Source organism: Nerophis ophidion, linkage group LG28 (assembly GCF_033978795.1).
Source record: "Nerophis ophidion isolate RoL-2023_Sa linkage group LG28, RoL_Noph_v1.0, whole genome shotgun sequence".
NCBI lineage: Eukaryota > Metazoa > Chordata > Actinopteri > Syngnathiformes > Syngnathidae > Nerophis > Nerophis ophidion.
In genome coordinates, this window is record NC_084638.1 from 30,461,903 (window position 1) to 30,478,679 (window position 16,777).

Here is a 16,777-nt window from a genome sequence, read left to right on the forward strand (position 1 = left end):
ATTCCGTACAATTGACCACTGAATGCAAACATCCCAATAAGTTTTTCAACTTGTTTAAGATATATGGACTTATTGTTCTTCCACCATAGAAGTGGGTCAAAATCTAGTTTTTAATGCAATACAGCAACCCCCTGTGACCCCGAACGGGACAAGCAGTAGAAAATGGATGGATGGCTGGATGGTCTTAAATCTGCTGCTATAAAAACATTTGTTATTGCTTCAGCCCTGCCTGACTCGCCGAGGAGAGGCTGCTTGAATGCGGTGGTGACACTTCAAAGGAATTAGCATGTTTGACGTGTTGGCAGAAGCGTACCCTACTGCTGCTGAACAATGTTGGCAAACCTCCGTCCTCCATTGTTATATTGCACCGCGCATCCAAAGTGTTCCCAAACGGGAGAGGTTAACGAGGCAGGAGGGTCTTCCAGCTCTGGCTTTTGCATGTTGTCCTAGCCCGGTCGCTGCTAGCCTGCCGTGTGTTGTGCCTCGCTCTGCATTGTTTACACAACCAGCGGTGCGCTACCTAATATGTCCGCGTGGAAACTCGTTCGGTACACCTCCGAACCGAACCGAAACCCCCGTACTGAAACGGTTCAATACAAATACACGTACCGTTACACCCCTAGTTGTGAGGCGTATGCTGTTGTTGAGCTTGCAATCACAATAATTTCATAAAGAGGAAACACTGACATTTAAAAAAATCTGCATGACTCTATAACCACCCGGGATTTATGACCACATATGGACATGTTAGTGTTTGCAGTTAATAAAGCCACCATTTGGAGCAGGCCTGGGCAATTATTTTGACTCGGGGGCCACATTTAAAAAATATCTATTTTTAGGAACACTAATACAAAACCTAATTGAATGCTAAAAAAATTATGACAGACTGCCTTAAAAAAAACCAATGGAATTTTAACTTTTTCTAAGAATGATAAAACACTGAATATTGACAAAATATGAATGTCACACCCCCTTTCGAACGACACATTTTACAATCAAGTGAAAGGCGACAAAAATGCAACAAACATTGAAATATGAACGGGAAAGGTACAAAATAAACCCACCTACAAACTGATATATCTGATATATCACTAAGCTTTAGAACTTTGTTGTGAAAATCTCCTTCCGCGTCTGTGGAAACTCTTCCCGCCCACACTGCTTGGTGCCTCGTCTTAGTTGCTGTGACGTAAAATACCATAGTAACTAATTAGATGAGCACAGTCACTAATTAGGTTACCATAGTAACTAAATAGATTACCATGGTAACTGGTATGTCATCCAAAAGCGCAGTTTCCAACCATTGAAATACTTTGTATAGTTCAAGACTTACGGTCATTAGAAAACAAGACTGCACACCATAATGGGAGCTACACTTTCAAACCTTAAAGATCTAAAAAAACGTATTTGGCCCGGGGCCTTAATTTGCCCAGGTCTGGTTTAGAGTGTCCGCCCTGAGATCGGTAGGTTGTGAGTTCAAACCCCGGTCCAGTCGTATCAAAGACTGCACAAATGGAACTCATTACCTCCAGGCTTGACACTTAGCATTAAGGGTTGGAATTGGGGGTTGAATCACCAAAAATGATTACCGGGCGCGGCCACCGCTGCTGCTCACTGCTCCCCTCACCTCCCAGGGGGTGATCAAGGGTGATGGGTCAAATGCACAGGGTAATTTCGCCACACCTCGTGTGTGTGTGTGTGTGTGTGTGTGTGTGAGACAGTCATTGGTACTTTAACTTTAATTTGTGTGAAGTGTATTGCACTGTTTCCTTGTAAATTCCCATTGAGGTTATTTTTTTCCCAATGACTATGCTGATTATTCAACACTTGTGTGTCAGACACACCCGCACCGCCAATAAAAGGCTATATTTAAGTTCAGCTTCAGTCTGCCCCGCTCTGCATGCCCCAGGTTGTCTCCGTTCAAAAGTATGCGGGGATTACCATGGCTGTGTGAAAGTGCAGCCAGCAGCCTCAGCGATCGTTACCCAGGATTTCCACTGGATGCGTAACGGCGGCGGACTCTTTCCGTCTCCATTGGAGTCGGTGTGTTGATTTCCACCGCCGCCCGAACCCCTTGCGTACAGCAGCACAAAATATACAGTTTCTACAGTTGTGATCAAAATTATTCAACTCCCACACAATTTTGGTGTTTTAGCAAGTTGAACATTTACTCCGTATTTTGTTTATAGTCATATCAAATAAAGATGCATTAAATAGACAAATGCAACTTTAATTACATTTTGTAACATACCAAACAGTGTCATTTCTCTTAATATCTCATTGACACAATTATTCAACCTCTTGAAGATCATAACTCTTAAGAACAGAATTTGAATAAAGTCTTTTCAATCAGGTGTTGAAAACACCTGTAGATGTGATTAGAACCATAACGAGCAACAATTAAACTGATTGAAAAAGACTGTGACGCTCAGCTTCTTGTAGATGGTCAATGGTGTATTTGCAACATGGTGAAGTCCAGGGAGTGGTCAAAGAAGTCAAGAGAGGAGGTAATTTCTCTTCATAAGAAAGGATAGGGATATAAGAAAATAGCAAAGACATTACACATTCCAAGAGACACAGTTGGGAGCATAATCCGCAAGTTTAAAGCTAAAGGCACAGTGGAAACACTACCTGGGCGTGGTAGAAAGAGGATGCTGTGTGTGTACAGTGGTGAAAAACCCTCGGGTAACAGCTGAAGAACTACAACAGGACATTGCAGAGGGGGGAACGCAGGTTTCGTCCCAGACAATAAGGCGCGCACTACGAGATGAAAACCTCCATGCCAGAACTCCCAGGCGCACCCCACTTCTGACTACCAGGCACAAGAAAATAGACTCCAGTATGCCAAAAATAATCTGGACAAACCCCAAAGGTTTTGGGAAACTGTTCTATGGAGTGATGAGACAAAACTGGAACTTTTTGGGCCTATGAATCAACGTTTTGTCTGGAGGAGAAAAAATGAAGATTACAAAGAGAAGAACACCTTGCCTACTGTTAAGCATGGTGGGGGGTCAATCATGCTCTGGGGCTGTTTCTCTGCCTCAGGTACCGGGAATCTCCAGCGCGTTGAAGGCATTATGAATTCTATTTCCTAGCAGGATATATTAGCTGCAAATGTCATGAAGTCAGTGACGAAGCTGAGGCTTGGGAGACGTTGGACCTTCCAACAGGACAAGGATCCCAAGCATACCTCCAAATCAACATCAGAGTGGTTGCAAAAGAAGGGCTGGAAGACTCTGGAGTGGCCTTCACAGTCGCCAGACCTAAATCCTAATAGAAAACCTGAGGTGGGACTTGAAGAAGGCAGTTGCAGCACACAAGCCCAAGAATATGAATGAACTGGAGGCCTTTGCCCAAGAGGAATGGGCTAAAATACCTGTAGATGGTTGCAAGAAGCTTATGTATCACCTTTGAAGGATGTCATTACTGCCAAAGGGTGTTCTACTAAGTACTAAAGATGCATGGAACTAGGGGGTTGAATCATTTTGTCAATGAGATATTAAGAATCATTGTGATCACAACTGTATATTTTCAAGACGGCACAACAATCAGTGTAACCTGTGTGGCTGTTGACCAAGTATGCCTTGCAGTCTATGATGTGTGCTAGCAGGGGTCACATGCAACATGTGACCAGCCGGAACGCAGATGGCATGGCGTGAAGGCGGGTGCGACGCTTTGTTCTAGAGAACGCCAGAAGCATTATCACCACGACACACCCTCAAAATAGTTTTGCGGGTGAAAACCGGAGACTGTTACCCCAAGGATATTTCTAGGAAAGGCACTGAAATCCGGATAACCTCCCAGAAAAATCTTGAGGGTCGGCAAGTATGCAGCTGAACCGCGGCTTGCCGACCCCTGTCTGGAGGTATTCATGCGTGATTTCCATAAGCGTCTGTACTAGAGATGCGCGGTTTGCGGTCTCATCCGCGGAGTCCGCGGATAAACCGCGGGTCGGGCGGTTGACATGACGAAAAATGAGATTTTAATTAGATTCGGGCGGGTGGCGGTTGAACCATCCGGAAATATCTGGTACACATGGTTCTGGGATCGGTATCTTTTGCCATTCAAAGAGCCCTTTAAGACTCGTGTCATGAAGCGAAGAAGATAATAGGAGACGCTATTATTCTCTTAAATGACTGCCGGCAGTCACCCAGATAATAAGTTTTAGGGCGTGCATATGAAGCCATTGTCTTTGTCGCCTTTTACAGCATTTACGATGTCATTGTCAGTCCAGCATCATGTTGTGTGTGGCTTCCGCAGCAACACGCACACGACTGCAAGGCATGCCGGGTGACACAGAGTACACTGATGGTTGTGATATAAACAACTTCAACACTTACTAATATTCGCCACGCTGTGAAGCCACACCAATTAAGAACGACAAACACATTTCGGGAGAACATCCTCACAGTAACACAACATAAACGCAACACAACAAATATCCAGAATCCTTTGTATTCATGACACTTCCTGACTATTTTATACACCCCGCTAGCAGCAAACCCCGCCACCCCCGTGCGTCGGTAAGGTGGGCGGGGTTGGGGGCGCGGGGGTGTAAAATCTATTCAGGACCTGTCACGAATACAAAGGATTCTGGGTATTTGTTGTGTTGCGTTTATGTTGTGTTACTGTGAGGATGTTCTCCCGAAATGTGTTTGTCAATCTTGTATTGTGTAGCTTCACAGCGTGGCGCATATTAGTAAGTGTTAAAGTTGTTTATATCACAACCCTCAGTGTACTCTGTATCACCCAGTATGCCTTCAATCTTGTACGTGTAATTGCGATAGCTGCACACAACATGTTGCCGGACTAACAATCGGTTCGTACATGTTGTTGAAGGTGTCTAATGCAATATCGTCACATCACGTCCATGTTGTTGTCATCAGGATGAACGCTATTGGATAATTGCGAGAACGTCGGCGGCTCCAATTGACTTCGATACTCTGTGAAACAGTTTTAAATATCTCTGAGTGGTTAAGGCGGCCGACCTCTGATGTATTTCAGCGGGCGGTTGGCGGACGGGTACGGTCCTGATAAAATGTTAGTTCAGGTGGACGGTGGGTGGATGACGACTTTGGTGATGCGGTTGCGGATGTTATAATTGCCTGTCCGCGCATCTCTATTCTGTACGGACGGAAGTGGAAACACGGGCATTTCTGGATGACTCGCCTCCATGTTTCCAGTGGTAAGCTCCGAGTTACAAAACCGCTTTATTATGACGCTGGCTATCGCGCCTTCTTTCTGACGAAACTTCCTCTCCGAACTCAGTTTGTAAACGATCAATGAGTCCATACAATGCTAGATATTCAAAAAATACACGGCACACTTAACCGTGTAAAAAAATTATCCGAGGAGGGGAACCTTAAACGATAGTTTAGTGTGGCCAAAACAGGGATTAGGCTAAATAATTATTCGTTTAAAGGCCTACTGAAATGAGATTTTCTTATTTAAACGGGGATAGCAGGTCCATTCTATGTGTCATACTTGATCATTTCGCGATATTGCCATATTTTTGCTGAAAGGATTTAATAGAGAACATCGACGATAAAGTTTGCAACTTTTGGTCGCTAATAAAAAAGCTCTGCCTTTACCGGAAGTAGCAGACGATGACGTCACCGGTGTGAGGGCTCCTCACGTCCTCGCCAGTGTTAATTTTGTTGACGAAAAATTTTCGTCATAGTTATCGTCAACGACCTATTTTTCTGACTAAAACGAGACAATAACTAAATAAAAAATAATTTTCGTGGACTAAGACGATGACGAGGTGTATTGACATATTCGTCAACGAATAAAAACGAGACGAAAATGTCTGCCCGAGACGAGATCCAATCGGAACTCATTTTGTTAGGAAGAGGCGGGAGGAGTTGGGAAGAGAACCAATCAGAGCGAGGTGGTAAGGAAACGTAGTTTGCGTTTGAGACTGACCCGGGAATGCGCTGCAGAAGACAACATGTCAACGCCGGGGAGGAAGAGGAGAGAGGACATATGGGGAAGTTTTATATTTGACGTCAAAGATAACAAGACGCAGTGTAAGAAATGCAGCGCGAGGATTAGGGGGAAAAACACAACAAACTTGAAGCGACATTTACAGTCCAATCACCCCGAAATCCACACACAGGTAAGCATTTTCCACAACATACAACTCACTCGACGTTATCCCGTTTATTACACGGCTTACTCGTGGAATACTAAATTTGAGACATGATTTTCTTCAAAATACGACTTGTATCGGTGATTTTTCCGCTGTTTTGCTTTGACTTTCAGAAATTGAAGGGAACGTTTACATATTACCCTTTAGTCCACTAAATCTACTGTAGTTTTCGTTGACTCTAATCTTATGATATTTCGTCAACTAAAACTAGACTAAAACTAAATTACATTTTAGTCAAAAGACTATGACTAAAACTAAATCAAATTTTGCTGTCAAAATGAACACTGGTCCTCACTTTGTTTATAATGTGAGCCTCCAGCATCAAGAGCTATTCGGACCAAGAAAACGTCAATTTCCCCATTAATTTGAGCGAGGATGAAAGATTTGTGGATGAGGATATTGAGAGTGAAGGACTAAAAGAAAAAAAAAAAGGCGATTGCATTGGGAGCGATTCAGATGTTTTTAGACACATTTACTAGTATAATTCTGGGAAATCCCTTATCTTTCTATTGTGTTGCTAGTGTTTTAGTGAGTTAAATAGTACCTGATAGTCGGAGGGGTGTGTTCACGGGTGTGTTGACGCCAGTCTCTGAGGGAAGTCACGGCAGCTGCATGGACGGCGCAAGCTCCGCTGATCTGAATTGAATTGAATTGAAATATTTATTTCAAACCTGCACAGTACAACTAAACACAGTTTTTTTTTTTGTTTTTTTTTTACATGTTGGCAAAGATATTTATGCAAGGCTTGAAAAGGGGTTGGCTGAAGCAGCTGCTTATAATAGCCCAACCCCTCTCTCTCATTCCACATTTAACATAAATCAAGAACAAAACTCTATAAACAAAACAAGAAAAACTCCTGTACACTAACAATACCATGAGACAAGACAAGAGGAGACAAAACACACACACACACGGGCCCAAACACTCCCCGACCATACACCATAGCCTACTCAGTGGCCTAGTGGTTAGAGTGTCCGCCCTGAGATCGGTAGGTCGTGAGTTCAAATCCCGGCCGAGTCATACCAAAGACCATAAAAATGGGACCCATTACCTCCCTGCTTGGCACTCAGCATTTAGGGTTGGAATTGGGTGTTAAATCACCATAAATGATTCCCGGGCGCGGCACCGCTGCTTTCCACTGCTCCCCTCACCTCCAAGGGGGTGATCAAGGGTGATGGGTCTAATGCAGAGAATAATTTCACCACATCTAGTATGTGTGTGTGACAATCCTTGGTACTTTAACTGTACTTTAACCTCTCTCCAAAAATAGATATTCACTTAGTATTACTTTCTTTAAAACATTTATTCAGTATTTTTTAACTTTAGAAAGATACATGATTGACAACGATAATGATGCCAAAAAACATGAAAAAAGATGGGAAATCCTTAAAGGCTTATTATGAAAATGTAATAATGTTTATAGATATGCAACAACAGCAACATATATGCTATCTGTTGTTGTGTTCCCTTTTTTTTGAGTGTACAAAATGAAGGTGTGTGTTGAATCTGACTTGGACATAATATGGACTATACACAAATGCTTTTTATGAAAATGTAATTTTGTTTATAACTTATATGCAATCTGTTGTTTCCCTAATTTTTGTTGTTGCACATGGATGAGGGTGTGTGTTGCTGAGGCCCACTTTGACATTGTCTGGACTGGACCTGGTTTTAAAAACCTTTTAGACAAGTCTAATTCCATTAACAACCTGGTCTGATGAAGATAAGGTTATTTTTTTTTATTTTTTATTTTTAATAAAATAAAATGAGATTAAAAAAAAGGAAAACAATGACATTTTTTTGGGGATAAAAAAGAAAGTAAAATCATTTAAAACAATTACATAAAAAATAGTAATTAATGATAGTGTTAGTGGACCGGCGACACACACAATCATGTGTGTTTCAGGGACTATGTCCCTTGCAGACTGTGTTATATATGTTGTGGGAACCAGCATTTTGGTAGCAAAAAGAAACAACCCTTTTTTGTGTGAGTGGGTGTGGCTGGGTGTGAATGGGGGAGGGAGGGGTTTTCTTTGGGGGGTTGATGCACTGATGGAAAGTGTATTTTGTGTGTTTTTGTGTTGATTTAATAAGAAAAAAAAAATAAAAAATAAAATTAAAAAAAAAACCTCTCTCTCATCGCTCTGTGCTGAGGGCATCACTCTCTTTTCTCCTCGTACTTCTTCAGTACTTCTTTTTCAAACAGTGTTTTAAATTGAATCATGCTAGAACACATTTTTAACTCGTCCCCTAAATTGCTCTACAGACTGACTCCACGCACTGAAATGCACATTGATTTTAAAGTGGTTCTGAATTTAGGCACATATGATTTGTTGTTTCCTCTTAAACTGTAACTATGGTGATCATCTCTGTCATTGAATAGGTTCTGTATATTCAATCAATCAATCAATGTTTACTTATATAGCCCTAAATCACTAGTGTCTCAAAGGGCTGCACAAACCACCACGACATCCTCGGTAGGCCCACATAAGGGCAAGGAAAACTCACACCCAGTGGGACGTCGGTGACAATGATGACCCAGTGGGACGTCGGTGACAATGATGACTATGAGAACCTTGGAGAGGAGGAAAGCAATGGATGTCGAGCGGGTCTAACATGATACTGTGAAAGTTCAATCTATAATGGATCCAACACAGTCGCAAGAGTCCAGTACAAAGCGGATCCAACACAGCAGCGAGAGTCCCGTTCACAGCGGAGCCAGCAGGAAACCATCCCAAGCGGATCAGCAGCGCAGAGATGTCCCCAGCCGATACACAGGCGAGCAGTACATGGCCACCGGATCGGACCGGACCCCCTCCACAAGGGAGAGTGGGACATAGAAGAAAAAGAAAAGAAACGGCAGATCAATCACATATTGGATGATAGAGAGTTTTGAGATGCCCTAAACATAATTTGAGCAGTTTTAAAATTGATCACATCGTTCAGTTTAAGTTGCTTTAAGTTCATAAATAGTGGATTTGAATGATGTCTGTAGTGAACATTGGAAACAATCCTGATGGCCTTTTTCTGCAGAGTGACTAAAGGCTGTAGATGTGATTTATAACAATTTCCCCAGACTTCAACACAATAGTTTAAATATAACATGATAAATGAATGATATAATAACAGCAGAGCATTGGTGTTCAATAGATGACATAATCTCCTCATCATTCCAACACATTTAGCAACTTTTTTCCTTAGGTAACTTATCTACGGTAAGAGGCGACTTATTACCACAATTTTCTCACCGAAACCTGCCGGTTGACATGTGGTCGGGATCCATGTCCGCTTGACCGCTCTGATCCATAGTAAAGCTTCACCTCTGGGAATTTTAAACAAGGAATCACCGTGTGTTTGTGTGGCTAAAGGCTAAAGCTTCCCACCTCCATCTTTCTACTTTGACTTCTCCATTATTCATTGAACAAATTGCAAAAGATTCAGCAACACAGATGTCCAAAATAATGTGTAATTACGCCGTTAAAGCAGACGACTTTTAGCTGTGTGTGTGTGCAGCGCTTATATTCCTAGCAGCCCGTGACGTCATCATTACGCGACGTTTTCAAGAAAAAACTCCCTGGAAATTTAAAATTGCAATTTAGTAAACTAAAAAGGCCGTATTGGCATGTGTTGCAATGTTAATATTTCATCGTTGATATATAAACTATCAGACTGCGTGGTTATCGATGTGAGATGTCATTGGAATATTTTATAACGACCCACTCCTTTGTGTTTACAGCTGGCCCATCCCCCAGCTGGAGCCCAGCCACATCAGACTGATCGTCTATCAGGACTGCGAGAGGCGGGGCCGGAACGTTCTCTTCGACTCCAACGCCAAAAAGAAGAGCGCGGAAGACTCCCATCTCACCGTGAGTCACATGCTTCCATTTATGCCTGTGTTCTTTTCGCATCACATGACCGCAACTATCATTACCCGTATGCTCCTTAGGAATACTTTTGTCTTTTTTTTTTTTTTTTTCCTTTCAAAACAAAGTTGTCCTTCTGGTTGTTTCACCTTTTCCGCTCAAGCCCCGCCCACCCCGCCTCTCTCACCTGCTCGTGTCACAAGATCACCAAATGTCACAGCAACATTGTGATCAATGTTTGCACTTTTTACAGCATTTTAATGTGGCGCCAATGCTGAATACTCAATGGCCGCTCTCTTTTTGCTCTGTATCTTTGCCACTTCCTGTCACCTGACCACTGTAAGCCAACCAGCAGGTAATGCATGTGATTGGTTTAGAGATGGGGTGTCCAAACTTTTTCCACTGAGAGCCGCACACTGAAAAATCAAAGCAAGCTGGGGCCATTTTGATATTTTTTTATTTTAAAAACCAATACAATATATGTATACAAATATACATTTAAGCCTCCACTCAGGCTTTATCCCGGGGACACCAAAGGGTTTTGGCAAAAAAAATATAAAAAATGTGTCATTATTCAGTATTATTATTATTATAGGCTTAAATCTCTAGATCAGGGGTCACAAGGTAACCCATAAGGACCAGATGAGTCGCCCGCTAGCCTGTTCTAAAAATAGCTCAAATAGCAGCACTTACCAGTGAGCTGCCTCTATTTTTTTAATTTTATTTATCTACTAGCAAGCTGGTCTCGCTTTGCTCGACATTTTTAATTCTAAGAGAGACAAAAGTCAAATACAATTTGAAAATCCAAGAAAATATTTTAAAGACTTGGTCTTCACTTGTTTAAATAAATTCTTTTTTTTTTTTTACTTTTCAGAAAGACAATTTTAGAGAAAAAACACAACCTAAAAATGATTTTAGGATTTTTAAACACATATACCTTTTTACCTTTTAAATTCCTTCCTCTTCTTTCCTGACAATTTAAATCAATGTTCAAGTATTTTTTTTTATCATTGTAAAGAATAATAAAAACATTTTAATTTAATTCTTCATTTTAGCTTCTGTTTTTTCGACAAAGAATATTTGTGAAATATTTCTTCAAACTTATCATGATTAAAATTCCCAAAAATTATTCTGGAAAATCTAGAAAATCTGTAGAATCAAATTAAAATCTTATTTGAAAGTCTTTTGAATTTTTGTTCTGGAAAATCTAGAAGAAATAATGATTCGTCTTTTTTAGAAATGTAGCTTGGTCCAATTTGTTATATATTCTAACAAAGTGCAGATTGGATTTTAACCTATTTAAAACACGTCATCAAAATTCTAAAATGAATCTTAATCAGGAAAAATTACTAATGATGTTCCATAAATTCTTTTTTTATTTTTTTCAAAAAGATTCGCATTAGCTAGTTTTTCTCTTAATTTTTTTTTGTTTGAAATTAGAATTTTAAAGAGTCGAAATTGAAGATAAACTATGTTTCAAAATTTAATTTTCATTTTTTTCATGTTTTCTCCTCTTTAAAACTGTTCAATTAAGTGTTTTTTTCATCATTTATTCTCTACAAAAAACCTTCCGTAAAAGGAAAAAAAATGTAGGACGGAATGACAGACAGAAATACCCATTTTTTAATATATATAGATTTATTTATAAATTGAGCAAATTGGCTATTTCTGGCAATTTATTTAAGTGTGTATCAAACTGGTAGCCCTTCGCATTAATCAGTACCCAAGAAGTAGCTCTTGGTTTCAAAAAGGTAGGTGACCCCTGCTCTAGATCAACATTAGGTCTATCTGTCAATATAACATTTAAAAAATAATTAAGTTGTATGCTCTTTTTGTCAAAGAAAACCGTTTTTTTATGGGAAAAAAACACAAAATATGCAATATTTTCACCCAATAACATTTTTAAGTGGAATATTTTAGATTAAATAAGAAGTGTAGCTTTAAAAAGGCCAATAAGTCATAACAACATTGACTGATTCATTATTATTTTTTGAGCAATGGCACTTAAAAAAAATCACACTCAAATTATTGGGGATCCAAAACGGTCCTATTCATTAAAGTGTTAAAAAATAAATCATAATTATTTTGTTTAGTTTTAACACAATAATCTCAAGATCAACTTCAGATATATCCGTCAATTGTAAGTTTTATGGTTGTTTATGTTTTTTGTTTGTTTGTTTTAAAACAAAAACGTGTGGCAAACACAAAATATGCAACATTTTACACAAAAAATATCTCAAAGTGGAATATTTAATGTGACGTAATTGGTGCCTTGAATAGGTCAATAATTCATAATGACATTGATTTTGATTCATTTTTTTTTTTTTTAAGAAAGAAACAGCCTGCATGGCAGCTTTGTGTTATTAGGGTCAAAATTGCAACATTTTCTTGTTAAATTTCACATGTTGGGCCGTTAAAAGATTCCCTGCGGGCCGCACTTTGGACATCCTTGGTTTAGAGCAATACTCATTTTGGCTCAGGGGCTGCGTGGAGAAAAATCTAGTACTATCATAGTATAATAACTTAAAAATAAAGACAACTTCAGATTTTTTTCTTTGTTTTACTATGGCTGAAAATATAACAAGCACATTCTGAAAATGTACTTATTACACATTTTCCTCTTTGCATAACACAAAGTTAGTTGAAGTTAGTTGAAAAATCTGAATAAAATATTGGTGCAGTTTCAAAAACAATGAAGTACACAATAAACTTAAACTTTGTCTCAGTATATTTACAAGGCCACTAAATCTTAAGAACTTCCTGTTTAGCATTCTTGGACTTAGACAAACTTTATTGATCCACAAGGGAAATTGTTCCACACAGTAGATCAGTTTCAAGACTAAAAATGTACCATAGTAGCAGTATAACATATATGTAATATTTACATACTTTATATACAGTATATAATGTATACAATATATAACAAATACCAATTACCATGTACAGTCTTCTCATAATAATAATAGATTTTATTTGTAAAAAAGCACTTTACGTTGAGCAAAAAACCTCAATGTGCCATAGTGTAAAAAATAGTAATAATAATAATTAAAAAAAAGGTGATAAAAATAAATAAAATATAAAACTAGAAACAGCCAAATAGCTACAACCAGCATGCATGTCTATAAAAAGGCTTTTTTAAAAAGATGGGTTTTTAAGCCTTTTTTTAAAATATCCACAGTCTGAGGTACCCTCAGGTGGTCAGGGAGAGCGTTCCACAAACTCCCATAGTTCGTAGCTTTGTCCGTGGAGGTTGGAGAAGGTTAGCCTGTTTGGAGCGGCGGTGTCGTGTGGAGCAGTGGTCCCCAACCACTGGGCCGTGGCTCGATTGGTACCGGGCCACAGAAGAATTTTTTATTCATTTAAAAATATATTTATATTTATATATATATATATATATATATATATTTTTTTTAATTAATATAAAAAACACAAAATACAATTACATTTAGTGCACCAACCCACAAAAACTCCCTTTTTCATGACAAAATGATCAAGCAGCTACAAAAAGGTTGGGGACCACTCGTGTGGAGGATTTGGGGGTGAGGTGAGTTATTAGGGGAGATTTTGAATTCAATCCCGAGTGGAACAGGAAGCCAGTGAAGGGATCATGTTGGCAGTTCACCATTAAAAACGTATTTGGAAAAACAATCGAGTGCATCCTCAAACTGCCGCGTTGGTGACATCCACAACTGCCACAACACATTCACTTATCATCATTCAAATGTTACACTTATAATACAAACAGAATAATCATCAAAAAGGACACGATAGCTGAAATCAAGGTAAAATGACCACAAACTTATCCAGTGCGAACATGCTAGATTCAAGCAATAAAATAAAACGGAACAAACAAATGTAGAAACACACTGTGACAGGACTCCAGTCGTCATCGTGTGGGTTGTGGTGACAATCGATACAAGACGCATCGTAGCAGGTTCGACTCTGATTTATTATTTCAACAATCATGTGTTCTTGCCTGTCTGTCGCACCAATTTCTAGCGCGCCGGCTCTTCCTGCTCGTCGCGGCGCACCTTTTGGTGGCTGGTGGCTGCGTCTTCCGCAGGGTGGCATCTCGCTCTGGGTTGATCTCGTCGCTCTCGTGGTCGTCGTGGTCGGGTGGTTCCTCTCATACTTCTGCTCGAGTGTTCCTCCTGCAACAGAAGATGCAGGGATTGAACACAAGTGTGTTGTGTACGCACCTGGCTCTGATGGCTGTAGTGTCGCTCCAGCCGTGCCCCGCCTCTCCACTCTGCTGCATGCTCCGCCTTCTGGCCGCCATCTTGGGCAGGACTATCGTTTGCCCTGGCTCGCTGTAGGCTTGTCGGCTCCGCCTCTCCACACACACATTTTTTTCAACATAGTTCAGGGTGCGCATCACACCATCAACCAATTATCTAACACCAAAGATGGTAGTCATGTTGACTTAAGTCTTTGCATCTTACCGTTTTGTTATTTTAACCGTCGATTTGATGATTTATAATGGAATAAGTTATTGTGCGTTGTTTGTGCGTCTGCTGCCAGCCACAAGAGTAGCAGCTGAGTGCTCGCACCTGCGCTGATCAGAGTAGCCACAGCCAATCCAGGGAGCGCTTAAAGTCAGCTGACACGTCATCTTCAAACAGTGTCATTTGTGACGTGGGTTACATTTAAGCCGCTATTGCGACATCCAGTTGTCACATTTAGAACTGCGGTTTCTTTCATTAAAATACTGCAGCTCATTTTATACTTAACGGAATAGGGCCTTACTTTGGACACCCTTGGTTTAGAGGAAAAGAAATGGATGAAGCGAGGAAGGAAAAAGGCAGGGTAGAAGATGGTTGATGTGGAAATGTTCAGAGGGAAGGCGAGGATTGCTGTGCTGCACGCTCGCCAGTTCATGAAAGAGTCATATGACTGGCAGTCACATGTTGTGGGCCTCTGTGTACACAAATCACACACACACACACAAACACACACACGCACGCACGCATTCCAATGAACAAGCTGCCGAGTAAAGAATCACATGACTCGGAGTGCCTTCAGCGGATCTGTCAGCCCTGTATCTTTTTGGATTTGTTTTTCATGTGTTTAAAATAACATTAACGTACTTTTCGGATTTTAAGTCGCAGTTTTTTTCATGGTTTTCATACTCCCGAGCGACTTATGTGTGAAATTATTAACAAATTACCAAAAAATATTACCGTATTTCCTTGAATAGCCACTGGGGCGCAAATTAATTTAAAACCTCTTCTCACTCCTGCGCTTATTCAAGGCATGCGGTAAAAGTAAGCAGGCGCTAACAATTTTAAAACCTCTTCTCACCCCTGCGCTTACCAATGGCATGCAGTAAAAAATTGAGTGTGATTAAAAAAAAAAATAAAATAAAAAAGATTCTGCGGCCACGGCCCGGTGGTTGGGGACCACTGCTCTACAACATGTCATCGCGGCCGCCTTTACACAACGCTATCTGTGTGCCGGCCGGACGCATGCATTTCGCTGCTTCTCATACGAGATTGCAATGCATACTCGGTCAACAGCCATACCTTTTTACACTGATGGTTGTGATACAAACAACTTTAACACTCTTACTATAATGCGCCACACTCTGTGAACCCACACCAAACACATTTCTGGAGAACATCGGCTCTGTAACACATTATAAACGCAACATAGGAATTACCCAGAATGCCATGCATCCATGACTCTTGGCTATATTACCCTGCCCACCTCAACCGACGCACACAGGGGTTGGTGCTTGCGGGGTGTATAATATAGCCAAGAGTCATGGATGCATGTCCATCCATCCATCCATTTTCTACCGCTTATTCCCTTTTGGGGTCGCGGGGGGCGCTGGCGCCTATCTCAGCTACAATCGGGCGGAAGGCGGGTTACACCCTGGACAAGTCGCCACCTCATCGCAGGGCCAACACAGATAGACAGACAACATTCACACTCACATTCAAACACTAGGGCCAATTTAGTGTTGCCAATCAACCTATCCCCAGGTGCATGTCTTTGGAAGTGGGAGGAAGCCGGAGTACCCGGAGGGAACCCACGCATTCACGGGGAGAACATGCAAACTCCACACAGAAAGATCCCGAGCCTGGATTTGAACCCAGGACTGCAGGACCTTCGTATTGTGAGGCAGACGCACTAACCCCTCTGCCACCGTGAAGCCATGGATGCATGTCATTATGGGTAATTTTTATGTTGCGTTTATAATGTACTACAGAGCCGATGTTCTCCCGAAATTTGTTTGGTGTGGGTTCACAGAGTGTGGCGCATATTAGTAAGAGCATTAAAGTTGTTTTATATCACAACCATCATTGTGATCAGTATGGCTGTGGAACAAGACCCCTGGTTTACACATAGTAAAAGCAAAAAAAAAAACGCCTCCACCACTTTGAAAACGACGACAGGGGAAGCGTCACTCGTGACGTCACGAATTTGACCCGGCGTTAAAAGTAAGCATGTGCTAATAAATTTGGGGAGCGAGTTTGACCCGGCAGTAATTCAAGGCAGGGGAATATTACATGCCCGGCGGCTATTCAAGGAAATACGGTAAATAATATTGTTTATCTCATTTGCGAAAGAGACGAAGAAAATGTCAGCAATCGTCACACACACGTCAACCAATAAGAATTCGGCGGGGGGAGGCTCATGGCAGAAGTGCATTGTGGGTCATGGGATGCTAACTGCTATATGCTACTGCTGTAGCTATTAAAATGGATCATTTCAATGTTGGCGGTAACTTATAAAAACGGAGAAGGGCTGAACAAAAATGGTG

At 40.8% G+C, this 16,777-nt stretch overlaps 1 protein-coding gene across 3 annotated transcripts in view; it reads left to right on the forward strand.

Moving 5' to 3' along the window:
• Positions 1–16,777, forward strand: part of fnip1 (folliculin interacting protein 1) — a 145,590-nt gene that overhangs the window by 35,660 nt on the left and 93,153 nt on the right. For all 3 annotated transcript variants that reach the window (XM_061891512.1, XM_061891514.1, XM_061891513.1), the window contains exon 2: positions 9,885–10,014. In XM_061891512.1, coding sequence (XP_061747496.1) covers positions 9,885–10,014 — 130 coding nt within the window. The remainder of the gene's footprint in view (positions 1–9,884; positions 10,015–16,777) is intronic.